Source organism: Stenella coeruleoalba, assembly GCF_951394435.1.
Source record: "Stenella coeruleoalba genome assembly, chromosome: 19".
Lineage (NCBI taxonomy): Eukaryota > Metazoa > Chordata > Mammalia > Artiodactyla > Delphinidae > Stenella > Stenella coeruleoalba.
In genome coordinates, this window is record NC_137165.1 from 59,458,110 (window position 1) to 59,474,644 (window position 16,535).

General features: G+C 54.3%; 1 protein-coding gene across 1 annotated transcript in view; it reads left to right on the top strand.

Moving 5' to 3' along the window:
* RGS9 (regulator of G protein signaling 9) overlaps positions 1–16,535 on the top strand; it is a 65,994-nt gene that overhangs the window by 30,733 nt on the left and 18,726 nt on the right. Inside the window, exons 10-14 of the mRNA XM_079904708.1 lie at positions 734–805; positions 9,544–9,573; positions 10,303–10,364; positions 12,233–12,346; positions 15,601–15,716. Of these exons, the coding sequence (XP_079760834.1) occupies positions 734–805; positions 9,544–9,573; positions 10,303–10,364; positions 12,233–12,346; positions 15,601–15,716 (394 nt within the window). The remainder of the gene's footprint in view (positions 1–733; positions 806–9,543; positions 9,574–10,302; positions 10,365–12,232; positions 12,347–15,600; positions 15,717–16,535) is intronic.

A 16,535-nucleotide genomic window follows, 5' to 3' on the forward strand; every position in this document is an offset into this window, starting at 1 on the left:
TCCCTCCATCCATCCATCCATCCGTCCACCTACCCACCCTCCATCACTTATCCATCTATCCATCCGTCCACCTACCCACCCTTCCTCCCTCCCTCCCTCCCTCCATCCATCCATCCATCCATCCATCACTTATCCATCTATCCATCCGTCCACCTACCCACCCTCCATCCATCCATCCATCACTTATCCATCTATCCATCCGTCCACCTACCCTCCCTCCCTCCCTCCATCCATCCATCCATCCGTCCACCTACCCACCCTCCATCCATCCATCCATCACTTATCCATCCATCCATCCGTCCACCTACCCACCCTCCCTCCATCCATCCATCACTTATCCATCCATCCATCCGTCCACCTACCCACCCATCCATCCATCCATCCATCCATCCACCTACCCACCCTCCCTCCCTCCCTCCCTCCATCCATCCATCCATCCATCCATCCATCACCTACCCACCCTCCCTCCATCCATCCATCCTCCCTCCCTCCATCCCTCTCCCCATCCCTCTGTTTTAGGTTCTGGGGATGCTGTGGTGGTGGAACAGCCCCATGAAACTCACCAGCTCGCCTGGAGAGTCGTGCACACCCCTGCAGCTCCCCACAGGCTGGGCCACGACCCTCAGCTTGGCCTCACGATCGGCGGCTTGACCAAGGTCCAGAGTTAGTCAGAAACCGGAGACTCTCCCAGCAGCGGTTCTTATGTCGTTTTTCTTTTTGTTTCCCCACTCAGCCGGGAATGAACGACGTGCTGGACTATGGCCTGGACCGAGTGACCGATCCAAGTGAAGTTCAGGTAAAACAGGTAGGTCTCTGCTGCGTACGCTGGGCGGGGCCTAGGCCAGGGTCTCAGGCTGGGAGGGTGTCCACATGTCTGTTGTCTGTTTGTGTCTGTGGGGCACTGGTACCTCCCCTTTGAGACTGCCAGAGAGGGGAGGCCTATGGGCTGTGTGGTGTCAGAGCAGGGAGGCCATGGCAGGGGTTCTGGTCAAGAGAGACCGGAGTCGGCAGCGTGCAGGTCAGAGCCAATGGGATCTAGATGGCTGGCTTTCAGACTTTTCTGAGTCACTTCCCCCTTTGAAAACCCGATGAAAGTTATGAACCCATTTCACCCAGGGGTGTGCAGACAGGCATTTCAAACACAATTTCTGCCAGTCCCCCCTCCCCCGCCCCGAAGTCTATAGGCCCCAGGCTCACAACCCTTGAATCAACTTTGGGTTTAAACCTTAATCCGCGTGACAGGACCTGTACTGTCCCACTTCCTTTTGCATCTCGTTGGGTGGGATCTTTGCAAAGATTCTCCTGTGCTTTTTATTTTAAAAGGACCCTTTCCCCCCAGTAGGCCACCATTGATGATGGATGGCAGATTTCCTAAGATGGGTTTTTATTTAAAGAAAGCTGGTGCAGAAGCTGCTGAAAGAGTGGGCATCCCGGTTAGGGTTTCCCGACCATAGCACTGTTACTCGGGGCCAGACCGTGCTCTGGGGGCTGTCCTGTGCATTGTGGAGTGTTCAGCAGCATCTCTGGCCTGAACCCCCTGGAAGCCAGTAGCTCCGAGCCTTTCCCTGCCTGCCCCTCAGTCCCAACTATCAAAACTGTCTCCAAACTTTGTCCGGTGCCCCCCGGCGGGGCTGAGAACCACAGATGCCAGTAAACCAGCCTAAGCCCACGTAAACTGGCGGTAGGTGGTTTCCTTGCTTTCTGTCTACCGTTGTCTTTGGGCAGCAAGGGGTCAGGGGCCTTGTTAGCCTAGTGTGTCATCCGTGAGCCAGTGCCTGAAGCCCTGGGCGGGAGCCGGGGGGGTGAGCCCGGAAAGGAGGAGGAAGGACGTCGAGGGGCAAGAGGAGGGCGCAGGCCAAAGCTGGCCCGGAGGCTCTGACTCGTGTGTGCTGCCCACCGGGACCTGGAACTCAGGATGGCTTTGGGGACCCCCCCAGTGTGTGGGCTGGAGGCTTCGGCTGGAGTCCCCCTGGAGGGGACGTCGCGTCCCCAGAGGGCATCCCCCGGGGCCGTTGCTGGGACCCTCATCCGTAATTCAGTCACCCTTCCTTTGATGCACGCTTGGCACTGTCAGCCTTCAGCGGCCTTTCCTACGTTCCTCTCGTCAGATAACAGATCATTGCCAGGGCCTTGTCAGGCTCGGTTACCAAGGAAACAGAGTCATCAAGGAAAATACTGAACCCGGCTGGGAGATTTGCAGTTATTAGGAATCAGGCAGCTGTGGAAACCTCTGTGGTGTGGCGGGGGGGAGGGGGGAGGGGGAAGGCCCATCGCTCGCTCGGACCAGGCGCTGCTGTGTGTGTGTGTGTGTGTGTCTGTGTATATGTGTGTGTATGTGTATCTGTGTGTATATGTGTGTGTCTGTGTCTCTGTATGTGTCTGTGTGTCTGCGTGCGTATGTGTGTATGTGTGTATATGTATGTGTCTGTATTTGTATGTGTCTGTGTATATGTGTGTGTATGTATGTGTCTGTGTGTATATGTGTGTGTCTGTGTCTGTGTGTGTGTGTATGTATGTGTCTGTTTGTGTACGTGTGTGTCTGTGTGTATGTGTCTGTGCGCGTCTGTGTGTGTATGTCTGTGTGTCTGTGTGTGTGTGTGTGTGTATGTATGTGTCTGTGTACGTGTGTGTCTGTGTGTATGTGTCTGTGCGCGTCTGTGTGTGTATGTCTGTGTGTCTGTGTGTGTGTGTGTGTCTGTGTGTATGTGTCTGTGCACGTCTGTGTGTGTATGTATGTATGTGTATGCGTCTGTGTACGTGTGTGCATGTGTCGTGTGCGCGTCTGTGTGTGTATGTCTGTGTGTCTGTGTGTGTCTGTGTGTGCACGTCTGTGTGTGTGTGTATGTATGTGTATGCGTCTGTGTGCGTGTGTGCATGTGTCGTGTGCGCGTCTGTGTGTGTCTGTGCGTTGTGTGCATGTGTCTGTGTGTGCGCCTGTGCACGTGTGTGCGCCTGTGCACGTGTGTGCGCCTGTGCGCGTGTGCGTGGGGCGGGATCTCTAGCTTCAGCCCTGGCAGGACAGCGCAGATGCTGAGTGAGCTGCTTCCTCTCGGGCACTATCTGGGGTGCCTTCGCAGGAGGGCGCCAGGCCCCGCCGCTGAGGAAGTGTATCCAGGCTCCCTGGCGGGCAGGCTCGGGGCCGAGATGCTCTCAGCCCGGAGTCTGCGCAGGGGCGGGGGGTGAGGCTGCGGCCGCGGCACTGTGTGTCCGGGGCGCTGTCACTGCTGTTTACTCTGTGCCTTCTGTGTCTCTCTCCCACCAGCTCTCTCTCTCCTGTCTGCACTCTGGCTGCCCTGGTGCATTAAGAAGAACAAAGAACCGTAATCCTCGTGCGCACGGGGCCCCTCCGTCCTCCCCTCGGCCAGCGTGGGTCACAGCCAGCTGTTAGGGGCTGGGCTTTACCTGTGTGACCCTCCCCACAGTGGGACCCAGTGTCCCCTGTTTATCTGGCCTGAGAGGAGAGGGTCCGGAGGACGGGGCGTGTGTCCAGGAGGCCTTGGGGGTGCAGAGGCGTCGGATGCTGCCTCGTTCAGAGAAGATCTCGGTGCCGCTTTGAAGAGATGACCCATTTCCGAGAATTCGTAAATTCGTGAAAAGATCTCTTTTTCCTTAAACAGGGGAAAATGATCCAAGAGCCACAAACACCATCGAGCACAGGAAGGAGGCTGTGGGGTTGGCAGGTGTCCACGACCCTGGGTGACCCACTTCCTCAAGCTGATGGCCACTGGCCGCTGGGGCACCCAGCCCTGGGAGGAGCCAGCCAGAGTCAGGGTGACACACAGGGAGCGTGTCCTCTCTCAGTCCTGATGCCTGGAGGTGGGGGGCCACCTTCCCGTTATCAGAGGATTTGGCCCTGCAGGGAGGGGCTGAGTGGTGGCCGGGCCCCAGCCTGCTGTGGGCAGCAGTGCCCGGGGCCGGCCCTCCCTCCCTGACCCCGACAGGGTCACCAGGGTCGTTTTGTGACGAGGGCCAGTGCCGTGTGCTCGAGGGAGCTCTGACACCAGAGTGACTACAGCTCCGCCACCCCCTGGAGCTGTGACCTTGGACAAGCTCTTGAGCTCAAGGTCTCAGTTTCCTCATCTATAAAATGGGAATAAGAGTAGTTCCTTCCTCAGGGGCCTCAGCGAGGTCATTTATGTGAAGTGTCTAGAACGGGATCCGACGTGTACACTGCAGCTTTCACTGTCATTACAACTGTCTCCCTGCTGCCAGAGAGCGTTTATGGGGTCTGGAGGCCCTCGACCCTGCTTGGGGGACTGTCCCTCGCCAGTCTCCTTCTTGTCCTTGTCTCTTCTCATCCTGCTGCCCTGGCTGGGGGTGGGGGGAGGCAGGCACACGCCAGTGTCCACACCCCTGCCTGGTGCGTCCAGTATTAAGTACTGTGCTCTGCAGAGCCCCCGCCTGGAGCCCTCCGTGAGCAATAACCCCTCCCGCCATGTAGTCCCCCAGCTGGGGACACACGGCTGTCTTCCTGGGGCTCCTGCGTGACCGGTGGTGGCAGGGGCAGGGCTGAGGCTTGCCCACAGCTCCCTGTGTGCCGGCCGCGGGGCCGGCCGCTTCCCCCCGGTCGGGGCTCTGTGCAGGTTCAGCAGCTCACGAGGCAGAAGCTTCAGCATCTCTGCTCCACAGTTGAGACAGGCCGAGGGACCAGGCAACGTACCCGAGTCACACGTCTCGGAGACGGTGAGGCTGGGGTTTGCGCCCCAGCGGACGGGCCCCTGAGCCCACTCCGTGTCCTGCTGACGGGCCCTGATGTCCGTCACGCAGCTTCTAGAAGCTTTGCTGGATTTTATTACCTTCTTCCAGCAGCTTGGGAAGTGAGGCTTATATAAGTTCCCTTTTTCAGAGGACAAAACGGAAACAGACAGATTGAGCCGTTTGCCCAGGCTGGGCCAGCCCCGGGGACATTTAGGTCCTCCGGGTACCACCTCTGCTCCCCGACCACACCCTTCGGTCCTGCACCCAGGGCCCCTTTCAGGAGCAGACGGCCTGTGCTCAGGCCCCCAGCTCCACGCTCAGCAGCCCCGCACCTGCCTTGATGTTCTGCTGTCTTAGAATTCTTACTACTTTTTCGGACCAGGGGCCGGGCGTTTTCATCTTGCCTTGGGCCCTGGAAGCTGTGTGGTCACCCCCCCGCCCCAGCCTGATCGGGAAGGACATGGCAGGACAGACCTCGTTCGGAGGCTCACAGCCTCGGATTCTCGGCTCCTTGGCCAGCCGGCTGCCCCCATCTCTTTCCTGTGTCTGCTTTGCGTTAACGGCCTCCGTTCCCGGATTTCCTGGTTTCTGGCCTTTGACCCGTTCTCTGCTCTCCAGGCCTGTGTTCCCCGGTTCCCTGTGGTTCTCCCCGCCTTGTGTTTCACTCCATGGCTTGCTGGGCTCTCAGCCCTGTTTGCACAGATTCCCGCCTGGCTGCCTGACCCCAGGGTCCCTGCCCAGCCCTGTCTGGGGCTCCCGCGCCACTGTCCACTGTCACCCCAGGGTCTTCCAGGGCACGGCCTTGAGCCCTCCTGCCCTGTGACAGTCGTCTGCAGCCTGCATCTGGGTTTCAGGGCCGGCAAGCTGGCTGCAGAGCTGTGTAAACAAGATCTGGATGCGTCCCTATGTGGGCAGCTCTGCGAGTGAAAAGTCCGAAGGCAGAACCCCAAGACTGCAGAGTATTTGACAGTCCCTTAGGCGAGTGTTCCTGCTGTAGCGACACCTGTCACTGGGATGAAGGATAAAGAAGTGAGTTCATCCCAGGTGGACCAGCTGCCGAGAAAGCCAGGGTTGTGCGTCCTTCCACGGCGCGACCAATGTGTGTGTGTGTGTGTGTGTGTGTGTGTATTTTTTTTTTTTTTTTTGCGGTACGTGGACCTCCCACTGCTGTGACCTCTCCCGTTGCGGAGCACAGGCTCCGGACGCGCAGGCTCAGCGGCCATGGCTCACGGGCCCAGCCGCTCCGCGGCACGTGGGATCTTCCCGGACCGGGGCACGAACCCGTGTCCCCTGCATCGGCAGGCGGACTCCCAACCACTGCGCCACCAGGGAAGCCCGTGTATTTTTTAATAACTGCACGTTAATGTTTCTTATGGCCTTTGGCTAGGTGATAATCATATTGAAAGTAGGTTGTGAGGTTTAGCAAGTAAGATACAGGATGCCCAGTTAAATTTAAATTTCACATAAGCAGCGAATAACTTTGTTGGCGTGAATACGTCCCCAGTATTGCCTGGGCATCCTGTATTTTATCTCGTAATTGGGGCTAATGCCATACCCTGAATCTTCTCAGCAGCAGGATCTGAACCCTGATCAGTAGCCAGGGTACATTGAGTCCCCGCCTTATGCCAGTCACTTAAGGATTCTGTCATTTGATCCCCCCTTTTCTCTTCCCTTTTACGAATGAGAAAACAGAGGCTTTGAGATGCCAAATATGTCATCCAAAGTCAGGTCACCAATTAGTGACAGAACAGGGATTTTGACCTCTCTGACCCCAAAGTCGATACTCTTTCTTATAACAACTCCCACCCCATCAAATTCTCTCTCCGTCTTTCAGAAAAGTCCGGAACCCTCTCCCTCACTTCCCGGATACACGTGCACTCCTAAAAACACAGAGATACCCTATATGTCAATCCACAGGAGGCAGATCCTATGTACAGCTTTTTTTTTTTTTTTTGGTATTTATTTGGTTGCATTGGGTCTTTAGTTGTGGCAGGTGGGCTCCTTAGTCATGGCTCGCGGGCTCCTTAGTTGTAGCATGCGAACTCTTAGTTGAGGCATGCATGTGGGATCTAGTTCCCTGACCAGGGATCGAACCCAGGCCCCCTTCATTGGGAGTGCGGAGTCTTAACCACCGCACTACCAGGGAAGTCCCTGGACGGCTGTTTTTAGAAATGCTGAAATCCACACGGACAATCCAGGGTGGAGGTGGGCAAACTCTTAGACTCAATCAAATCCACTGCAGTCTGATTCCCAGGAGATAGCTGGTAATTTGGGGACTCAAGAAAACCCACAGCAAACCACACCTTCGACACAGAGCCCTAAAGGGACAGCAAAGTCCAGAAGGGAATTAAAATATAAAAATTTTAAAACCCTGAAGCTTGAGATAATGACCCCAGAAATAAAGGTATTAAACCAAAGTCAGACCACGCTAAGTGGACTAGAAATGGGGGTGCTGGCGACCGGTTTGCAAGGACAGCTCCCCGGGGAGCCCAGAGACCATCGGACAGGCCGAGAGTCTGCCTGTCTTGTCTGTGTTCGTCCACGCAGGGTCCCCGAGGCCAGAGGCCAGTGGCCCACAGGACGGCTCATCCTGGGGCCTGGTCGCTTCAAAGGAGGGTGTTTACGGTGGTACCTGCTTTATAGTACAGTCGCCGTCTTTATACCAGCGCTCGTGTTTCCGGACTCCAGCTTCACGGAAGTATCATTGGCACAAAACACATGTAGGTTTCAGGTGTACAGTGTGTGACTGGATGCATGTAGATATTGCAGGATGGTGACCGCCAATAAGGTGAGGTAACACCTCCACCCCCTGACGTAATTGCGATTTTTGTGGTGATAACGGTTAAGCTCTACTTTCTGACCAACTCACAAGTATCGTTAATTGTAGTCACTGTGCTGTGCTTCAGGTCCCCAGATCTTATTTCCCTTCTAGCTGGGAGTGTGTTTTACCATCACCAGTGTTACTTACAGAGTGTCTTCTGTGTGTGTGCTTCCTCTTGTGATTGGGGCCCTGGCACTCTGTTTTGTTTTAATTTTAAACTAAATGGCCGGACAGAGAAGACATTTCCTTCGGCGGTATCCTCAGCTTCAGGGCAAGGAGGAAGGCATTGGTGAAGAGAGCAGATCATTTTCTGTCTTTCCTGGATCACTCCTTGGCTTTGCAAAGGGCAGATCTGGGTTTGAATCCTGCCTCAGCCGGTTACTGACCAGGAGATCTCAGGGCCTTGGTTTCCTCAGCTGAAAATCAGAAAAATAAAACCTTTCTCCCTCAAACTCTGTAAGGGCTCAGAGAGGTGTAAATTGCTTTGTACTATTGCTTGGTGGTTATTGTTACACAAAAGTCCAGCTCCCCTACTCTGACCCCAGGGTTCTTTTCTACCTGAAACATGTGTCTTCTAAAACAGCCCTATGTTAGGGCTGTTAGAGAATTGGAACAGATAATCAGTGTGATTGCCAAAATATTTGGGGAGGGTTCTCAATTTTTTAAGTGGAAAATTATTCTGTTAACCTTAAAATACATCTCCATTTTTCTAGGCCTCCAAGCACACTGCAGTCATCATTTGTGTGACATTTAATGAGCATCTACTCTGTGCCATACATTATGCTCAGGAAGACAAACATGGTCTTCCTGCTCTTAATGGTGCTTAATGGGTGATACATAGATTAAACAAAGAGTCACACAAACAAATATCTAATTATACTTGTGATCAGTGCTATGAAGAAGGAAGTTTGGGAAGGGGTGGCAGATTAGAGAGGCCTACCTGAGCATTACCTTTCTGAGTTAACTCTCCCTACCCCACCCAGGAAGAAGGATTTCCTGCGAAAAGCAAGCCCATAAAAACAATCTAATGATGCAAAATGAAACCCAGCGTGGATTAGAAAGGAGAGACTTGCGCATGACGTTCCAGCTCAGACCTTCCTTCCTTCCTCGCTAATGGGTTCTGGGCCAGTACTTACTTTACTAACTGGCTGAGGGAGATCGTGTCCTCCTTGGACTTCTGACTCTATTTCAAGCGCAAACCTGGCTGCACTCAGCAGCACGGGTTTTAGCAGCCAGCAATTAGATGCTCAGCTTGAAGTGTAAGAGTCAGCTCCAGGCAGCCCCTGGACCAGACCTAGGAATACTGAATTGGCATCACCCACCATGCCCAGCCTCCAAGATTTGCGTGGGGCAGACAAGTGGTACCGGGGAAGCATGTCAGATGGTAGGAGAGTTTAGTAGGAGACGGGTCTGAATGGTTTCCAGGAGCTTCCAAGACCCTAAACATGGCGCCCCTCTTGGAGCCATCCTTCCTCAGTTATGACTCGAAAAGTCCAGAGAGGGGACGCAAACTTGCTTCAGCGGCTTCAGAGAGGACAGGGCCCGATGTGAGCTCTTCCATGTCACAGCTCAGCTCTTGGACTCAGCTTGCAGCGGAGGCTTCTCTTGAGTCTTTTAATTGTGTGCTTTGTTTTTGACAGCGTGGCTTTCCTCCCGCAACATATGGTATTGGTCAAGTCGCTAGTTTCTCCCCCCCGCCCCCCCGTTCCATTTCAGACGTTCTGTAGGCGCTACGCTGGGTTGGGAGCAATCCCGAGTCTTGAACTCATCTTGGCTTTTGGAGAGTGGGATAAAGTTACAGTGGTAAAGCATCCCCTTCCCTCAGCAAACCTCGTAGCCGGTCTTATTCTCTAGAAGTTGTGTAGAATAGGGTGGAAGGGCTGGTGATGGGGAAATTCTATCCTTTAAGTCAAAAGAGACGGGCAGTTTTCTCTTGGGGAAGGGTTTTTGTTTTTCAAATGGGTAATTGGACTGTAATGATTTCATGACATCTGTTTAATGGTTTTTGCTTCTTTCTTTTACAGAAACAAACAGTGGTTTCTGTCAGAAAAGAGGTAATTAGTCTCCCAGTTTCAAGGGAATCTGATTTTTAATCCTCTTACAAATCATATGTGCTTTGGCTTCATGCTCTGCACTCAGTGATGAAATGAAAACCATGTGTAACGTTCAAACAGCCGTTTCCCAATTAACGGACGGCACAGAAGCCAAAGCATCTCATGTAAGATCTGGCTGGGGCTGCCGCTGAGGCTCAGGGTGCGAGATGCCCTCCGACGGCACAGAACTGGGGGGCGTGGAGCGGATGCCTCCACCCTGGTCCCTGCTGCTACAGTGACAGGGCCGCTCAGCATCTGTCCAGGGTGACAAGCGACCTGTGTTGGCAAATCTTGTATCCGGGCTGCAAGACAGAGAGCCCTGGGAAGGGTTGGCCGTGAGGTTAGTTAGATCTGCTTCTGTGAGTCAGAGGCATTTGGGGGAAAAGCTAAGCTTCTGTGTCTATCCCATGTCTCACTTTAACGCACCTTAGAACTTTTTTTTTTCCCAGTTGGTGCCTTTTCCGAGACTAACACACGATGAGATGAGTGAAGGAGGCTCCTCATTTGGAGTTGGGGGCCACCCGTCTGCTGCAGACCTGAGCCCTGCTGGTCCCGGGGTGGCCGGCTTGAGGGAACGGAATGGGGTGCTTTGATGGGGACATGGCTTCTGGTCTGGAGCCATACGTACGTGTCGGCGTTGGCGACACCCCCGTGGGGCAGTTGGACATCTAACAACTGTTTCTCTTCCAGATCATGTATTACCGACAGGCCTTACTGAGGTCCACGGTGAAGTCTTCCGTGTCCCTTGGCGGGTACGTCCCTGCTTTGCTGGTCTTGGTGGGGTTTGCACAATAGTTAGGAGGGGGACTGCTTCAAGGTGAACTTGACGAGTCATAGGTTGACGTAAGAACCTGAAGGACTCACGGGGACAAAAGCAGTCTCTTAGGGGTTTAGTTCCTGGTTCTTCGCTCAGTGCTAGTGTTCAGGTCTCGGGCTAGGCCAAATCAGGGTTGGCTGAGGCCCTAGACAAGCCTGTCTGTGTGGATGGGAAAGTGGGAAGAGTCAGAAGTTCACCGGCTGGATTCTGTGTTCAATGTACTGAGAAGTATCCGTTGTTAATGTTTGAGTTAAAATCCCGTTGGGAGAAACTGGAAATTTATGTCGGATTCTTGAACGTTCAGGCTACTTGGATCCAGTCTCCCAGAGGGCATTGTTTGGAAGACATGAAAAGGTTTAGTGCCCCCCAAATGTAAGCGATTACCCTTTCAAAATGTGGAATCCCTTGGAGGCGCACCTTTCTAGCTCTGCAATTTTTCTGCACACTTGAAAATGGACTTGGATGATCTCTGGGGACACACGACATGACTAGTCATTTATTCTGCCCACAGGTACCGATCGGGGTGGGAGATACTGTGTTTTGTCCAGTGCCTTTCTTCCAGTGCGGTTAGGGTTAGGCTCTTGTCAAAATCTCCGAATATTTTTTGACATCCTCCCAAGCCCGTAGTTTGCAAAACTACCACCTGCCCGAAAATACGTGCCCTGACCTCACCCACCTTTTGCAGTGACTTCTGTCTGTGGCTGCTGAGTCAGATGGGTCTGCACGCGGGTACTCAGTGGGCGCTCACTTTGGATTCTAATGATGCTTATTGTTCTGTGATAAAGCCAGACCCATCTGCTCTGATGTTCCAGAAACCCAGTTTCATGGAACCAAACAGAAAGTCCATTAGAGGCGGTTCAGAGGCTACACTGGATACCTCGTAGGCCCACTTTCCAATTTTTGTTTGTCTCAGAGCCTCATTACCATAATTTTGACATCATTATAGTGTTTGGACCTGTGGATGCATTTTCTCCCCTTCCCTTCAGCTGCTCCACTGTAAAGGTCTGATAAGAATAAGAAGGTCGTGGGGGAAATGGAGCCCAGGGGCTTGAGTTCCGCACGGAACTGTAAACCGAGAGCTCTGGTGTGTCTCTCGGGCATGGTCCTGCTCTATCAAACGCTCATGGCTGTGGGCAGACTTCGTGGCAGGTGCCTTTCGTGTATACTACGGATGCAATCCCCACCTGTAGGGTGAAGGCATGCCAGGTTTTTTCCAAACTGCCAGATACCAGGACACGTGTTGACTCAGAAGGTCTAACCCGACCAGGAGGAATTAGCTCTTGCCCACGTTTGTCTCAGTGAGACCACGGCTGTGAATACTGGGTCTGAGTTCCCAAATGCAGGCATTATTTGACCAAGGGTGGACCCCAGGGTGGCACGACAGAATCTCACCGAGTCCGTGGCGACCTTGTGCTCCCAAGATGGCGCCAAGACACCTGTTTGAACACGTGCAAAGAGCCAGCTTTGCATTTTGAAAACTCATGATCCGACGTAAAGAGGCTGTATTTTAATGAACTACGTACGGAGGAGTCACAAAGAACTGGTCTGGGAGACGATGTTTCACTTCACAACTAGAATAGGAAAGGTCTTGGTGAGGTTTCATTTCACAACTAGAATAGGACAGGTCTTGTTCAACACCTGCCAATCCCGAGGGCTGTTAGAGCGTTTTTCTAAGAAGACAGTAACAAGCATGTAACTAAATCCGTCAAGTTGAAGGAGGGCAGGCTGGTCGGTCAACCTGAGTGTTGATTTGGTCTCTGGGGTGTTGAACTTCTAGGGAATCGCTTTCCGTTTGCTTTTCAGGATCGTCAAGTACAGTGAGCAGTTTTCGTCCAACGACGCCATCATGTCGGGCTGCCTTCCTAGCAATCCTTGGGTCACGGATGACACCCAGTTCTGGGATTTAAATGCCAAACTGTATGTATTCGAGATATCGGGGTCCTTTTAAAAGTAACTTTTTGAGTTAGAATTCACACACCGTATAATTCACCCACTTGAAGTGTACAGTCCAACGGTTTTTACTATATTCATAGAATTCTACAGCCATCACCACAATTTTAAAATATTTTCATCACCCAAATAGGAACCCCCTACCCTTTAGCTATTACCCTCCAAATCCCCCTCCCCCCAAACCCTCCAGTCCTAGGCAACCGCTAAACCTTCTGTCTCTACAGGTTGCCTATTATGGACATTCCCATCAACGGAATCACACAATCTGTGGTCTTTTGTGATTAGCTTTTTTCACTTAGCATAATGCCTTCAAAGTTTATCCATGCTGAAGCAGGTATTCATACTCAATCCCGAGTTACGGCTGAAAAATATTAATGTACACGCACGCGCCACATCTCGTTTATCCGTCCATCAGCTGACGGACATTTGGCTTGTCTCTGCCATTTAGCGATTGGGAATAACGCTGCTGTGAACATTCGTGTGCTAGTTTTTATGTGGACATATGTTTTGCATTTCTCTGGAGTATGGAACTGCTGGGTCAAGTGGTAACTCTGCTTTAACAATACATAGATCGTTTTTTTTGTGGTACGTGGGCCTCTCACTGTTGTGGCCTCTCCCGCTGCGGAGCACAGGCTCCGGACGCGCAGGCTCAGCGGCCATGGCTCACGGGCCCAGCCGCTCCGCGGCACGTGGGATCTTCCTGGACCGGGGCACGAACCCGCGTCCCCTGCATCGGCAGGCGGACTCTCAACCACTGCGCCACCAGGGAAGCCCATAGATCATTTTTGAAAAGAAAACAATCACCTTCATGGCTTCGCACTTTTGACTTCTGACTAGAGTAAAAATAAGTTCCTGGAAGGCAGAGCCCTAAAGCTGCCTTAGGGATTACACCACTCACTCCTCTGCTGTTTATGAAATTTGAACAGTTGTTGCTGCTACCTGTGCCTGCATAAATCTGTCGTCTGGAAGAGGGGGCAGAGGCCAAGATGCAGGGGGGAAAAGCCCAAGCTAACATAGGGGGCAAGAAGAGGGGGACAGCTCAGGGAAAGCTGGAGCAGGAGGGGCAGAAGGGGCTGGAAGGAGCATGTGGGGTGGGGGGGGCTGGAAGAACAGAGAGCGTCAGGTGCATGCCCAGCGGGGTCAACGCCAAGGCCATCACCACCTAAGGCACGAGGATCACCCAGGTGGCACAGATCCGGCCAGGTGAGCAGGCGTAGCAGCGGAGGCCTTTCACCCCTCCGCGTGGCCTGCTATGGGCAGCGGACAGGTGAAGGAGGATGCTCAGCGGGAGTCGGGGGTCAACCGCAGAGCCCAAGACTCTAGAACCATCTTCTGGGGAGTCTTCCGGGGCCTCTAGTTATTAGGACGGTTTTCTGGAGCTTGTGTCTCTCGCGCAGTTATCAGGAAGAGGCAGGCTGCACCTCCCTGTGCACAAGGACGTGCAGAAGTCGGCTCTTGTGGGGGAAAAGGCAGGGCCCCCTGGCCAGGACAGGGACCGTCCTGAGAGGGTTTGGGAAGGAGGCGTGGGTGCTGCCGGAGGCTACGTGCAATGGAGAGTATGGAAGCTCGAGGTAGAGATTTGCTGGTGAAGAAAAGAGGTGATGCTTATGTAGGAGCCCTTGCTCAGAGGGTGCTGGGCGGATGCCAGATGAGCCCCACCCCCCAAAAGCGGGCGGCCTTCTTCCTAATGGTTTAGATTTTAGAACGATATCAACATTACCTGGGAAGCTTAAAAAAAAACAAAAACAGGGACTTTCCTGGTGGTCCAGTGGTAAAGACTCCACGCTTCCAGTGCTGGGGACGCGGGTTCAAACCTTGGTCTGGGAACTAAGATCCCACATTGCCGTGCAGTGCGGCCAAACAAACAGAACATAGCAGACAGAAACCCAGTACCCAGCCCTTATCTCCAAAGCCTCTGGTTAATTGGCTGGCTTGCCTCCTGAGCCCCAGTAGCCCACTGATTTCAGTGAGCCGCGAGGGTTCACAAGACCGGCTCGGAGCGTCCGCTCCCAGGGTTGGCCATGGGCTGGCCGCATCAACGTCCTCCAGGCGCTCGTGGGAGATGCAAGCTCTGGGGCCGCACCCGAGCCTGAGTCAGGAAGTTGGGGGGTGGCGCCCAGCAGCCCGTGTTTTAATGAGTCTCCCAGGGGGTTCTGCTGTCCGCTGAACTTGGCATACCCGTTTGATGCCGGGCCCTGCTTCTTACTGTGTGGGCCCGGGCAAGGGTTTACCCTCTCTGAGCCTCCGTCGTCTTGGAAGTGCTATCCAGCTGGCCGTGTTCCCTTAGGGACCCAGCGATGGGTGTGTGTGTAAAGCACAGTGCGTCACAGATGGTGACTCCGTAAGTGGTAGCTGTTATTCCGGGATCCTTATTGTTTCCACGCTGACGTTAGGGAAGCGTGAGCTCGCCTGACCGACTCGAGATCCCACAGACATCACTTGTACCCAGTCACGGTCTCAGCTGTTGCACCAGTGGACAACGTGGTGTCTGGGACTTGGGAACCTCTGTTTCCCAGGGGCTGTGTTGGGTTACGGAGAATTCCATAAGGAATAGGAGAAAAGCCAACAGTTTTCTGGATTTTCTAGACCGTGAGACCCACACTAGCTGGGCTCGCTAGCTAGTGTTAGCTGGGCTCGCGTGTCCTTCCTGAGATCGAAGCGTGTTCAGAATGAGCGGCGGTGGAGTGGGCCTGGCGTCGTAGGGGAGGCTCTGGGAGAGGGTGCACGGCCGGCAGGGCCTGTGGGGTGTCTGCCTGGAGGCACGGGGCCTGAAGCAGGGCAGGAAGGGTCACCAGATGTTCCCGTGGGAAAGGGGTGTGGAGGGGGTGGCCGTGGCCGCAGCACCCATCACCGGGGCCGTTCTGGGATTCTCTCTGGTCAGGTGTGGCAGGCTGGCCCCCTGGTCTCCACAGGCCTTCGAGGAGGCGTGCATGTCCCTCTGCCCTGAAGGGTTAGCGTGAGGCTCTCTGCTGGGGGCCTCCTTCCCCCCGCTGGGGAGGCCAAATCCTGAGACGAGGCCCAGGGGATGTGTCCGAGGCTGCATTTTCCAAGCAAGGGGTTACTCGGCTTGTTTGTGCGGGTACGGAGGAGGGGAGGGTTGGGTCGCGCCCTGGGCCGGGGGACTCGCGGAGGTTAGCAGGGGCTGAAGCCCCCTCGCCGCACGCAGGCCCCCTGGGTGCGGCCTGAGTATCCGGAGCATTTACAAACTGTGGTCCTTGCAGGGTGGAATTCCCAACCAGGATGCGGGTGGAACGATGGGCTTTCAACTTCAGCGAGCTGATCCGAGACCCCAAGGGTCGACAGAGCTTCCAGTACTTTCTCAAGAAAGAATTCAGTGGTGGGTCTCTGAGTTTTTTAAATAAAACATTTGCTTTTAGAAATACTCCTGAATGTCCAGCCTGGGGCTCCGAGGTCGCTCGGCAGGTGTTTGCATAGCTCTGCGTGGGCCGACTCCATCCTGGACCCGGTCTCTCCACTGGCTCCCGGGGGCCCCGCAGTCGGGGGAATCGCTTTGCTCACAGAATCCACGTGGACACGACTCAGGTTTCCAAGGCTCCACCCCCTCTGGCTGCCCTCACTGGCTCGCCCTGATCCCTGGGTCTCCCACCCCCGAGCTCCCGGGTCTGCTGCCGCCATGTACCTGGTTCTCTTCAGCTCAGGGCTCCTCTGCCGTGGCCGCCCGTGCAGTTCACCTGGATCCCATCCCCAGAGGTTCCTTTTTAATTGGTTTGGGGCGGAATCTCTGAAGTCTTGAAAACCCCCCAGGCGATTCTGACATGCGGCCATGATCGAGAGCCACTGTCTCAGCTCCTGGTCTGCTTCCTTGGAGGATGTGAATGGAATGGATGGGGCCACATTTTATACCCCAGCCGTCCGGAGGCCCCTGCAGCCTCGTAGATACACTGCAGTGGGAGACACCTGGGAAAAGCAAAGGCCAGAACGGGACCAGCTTCCCTATAGGCGGAGCGTTCCATGGGCTTCACCACCCTCCCTGAAAAGTTTACTTTTATGGGGTTCCTTTATTTCTCTCCAAGTCCCCAGTCGTGGGGAGCATCGCATTTGAGCCTTGACACGGCCTGGCTCCCCAGGACCCACTGGCCTGTGAGAGTGCACCTGAAGGTACCCCACGGGACTTGCCATGAGCCTGTTCGACTGC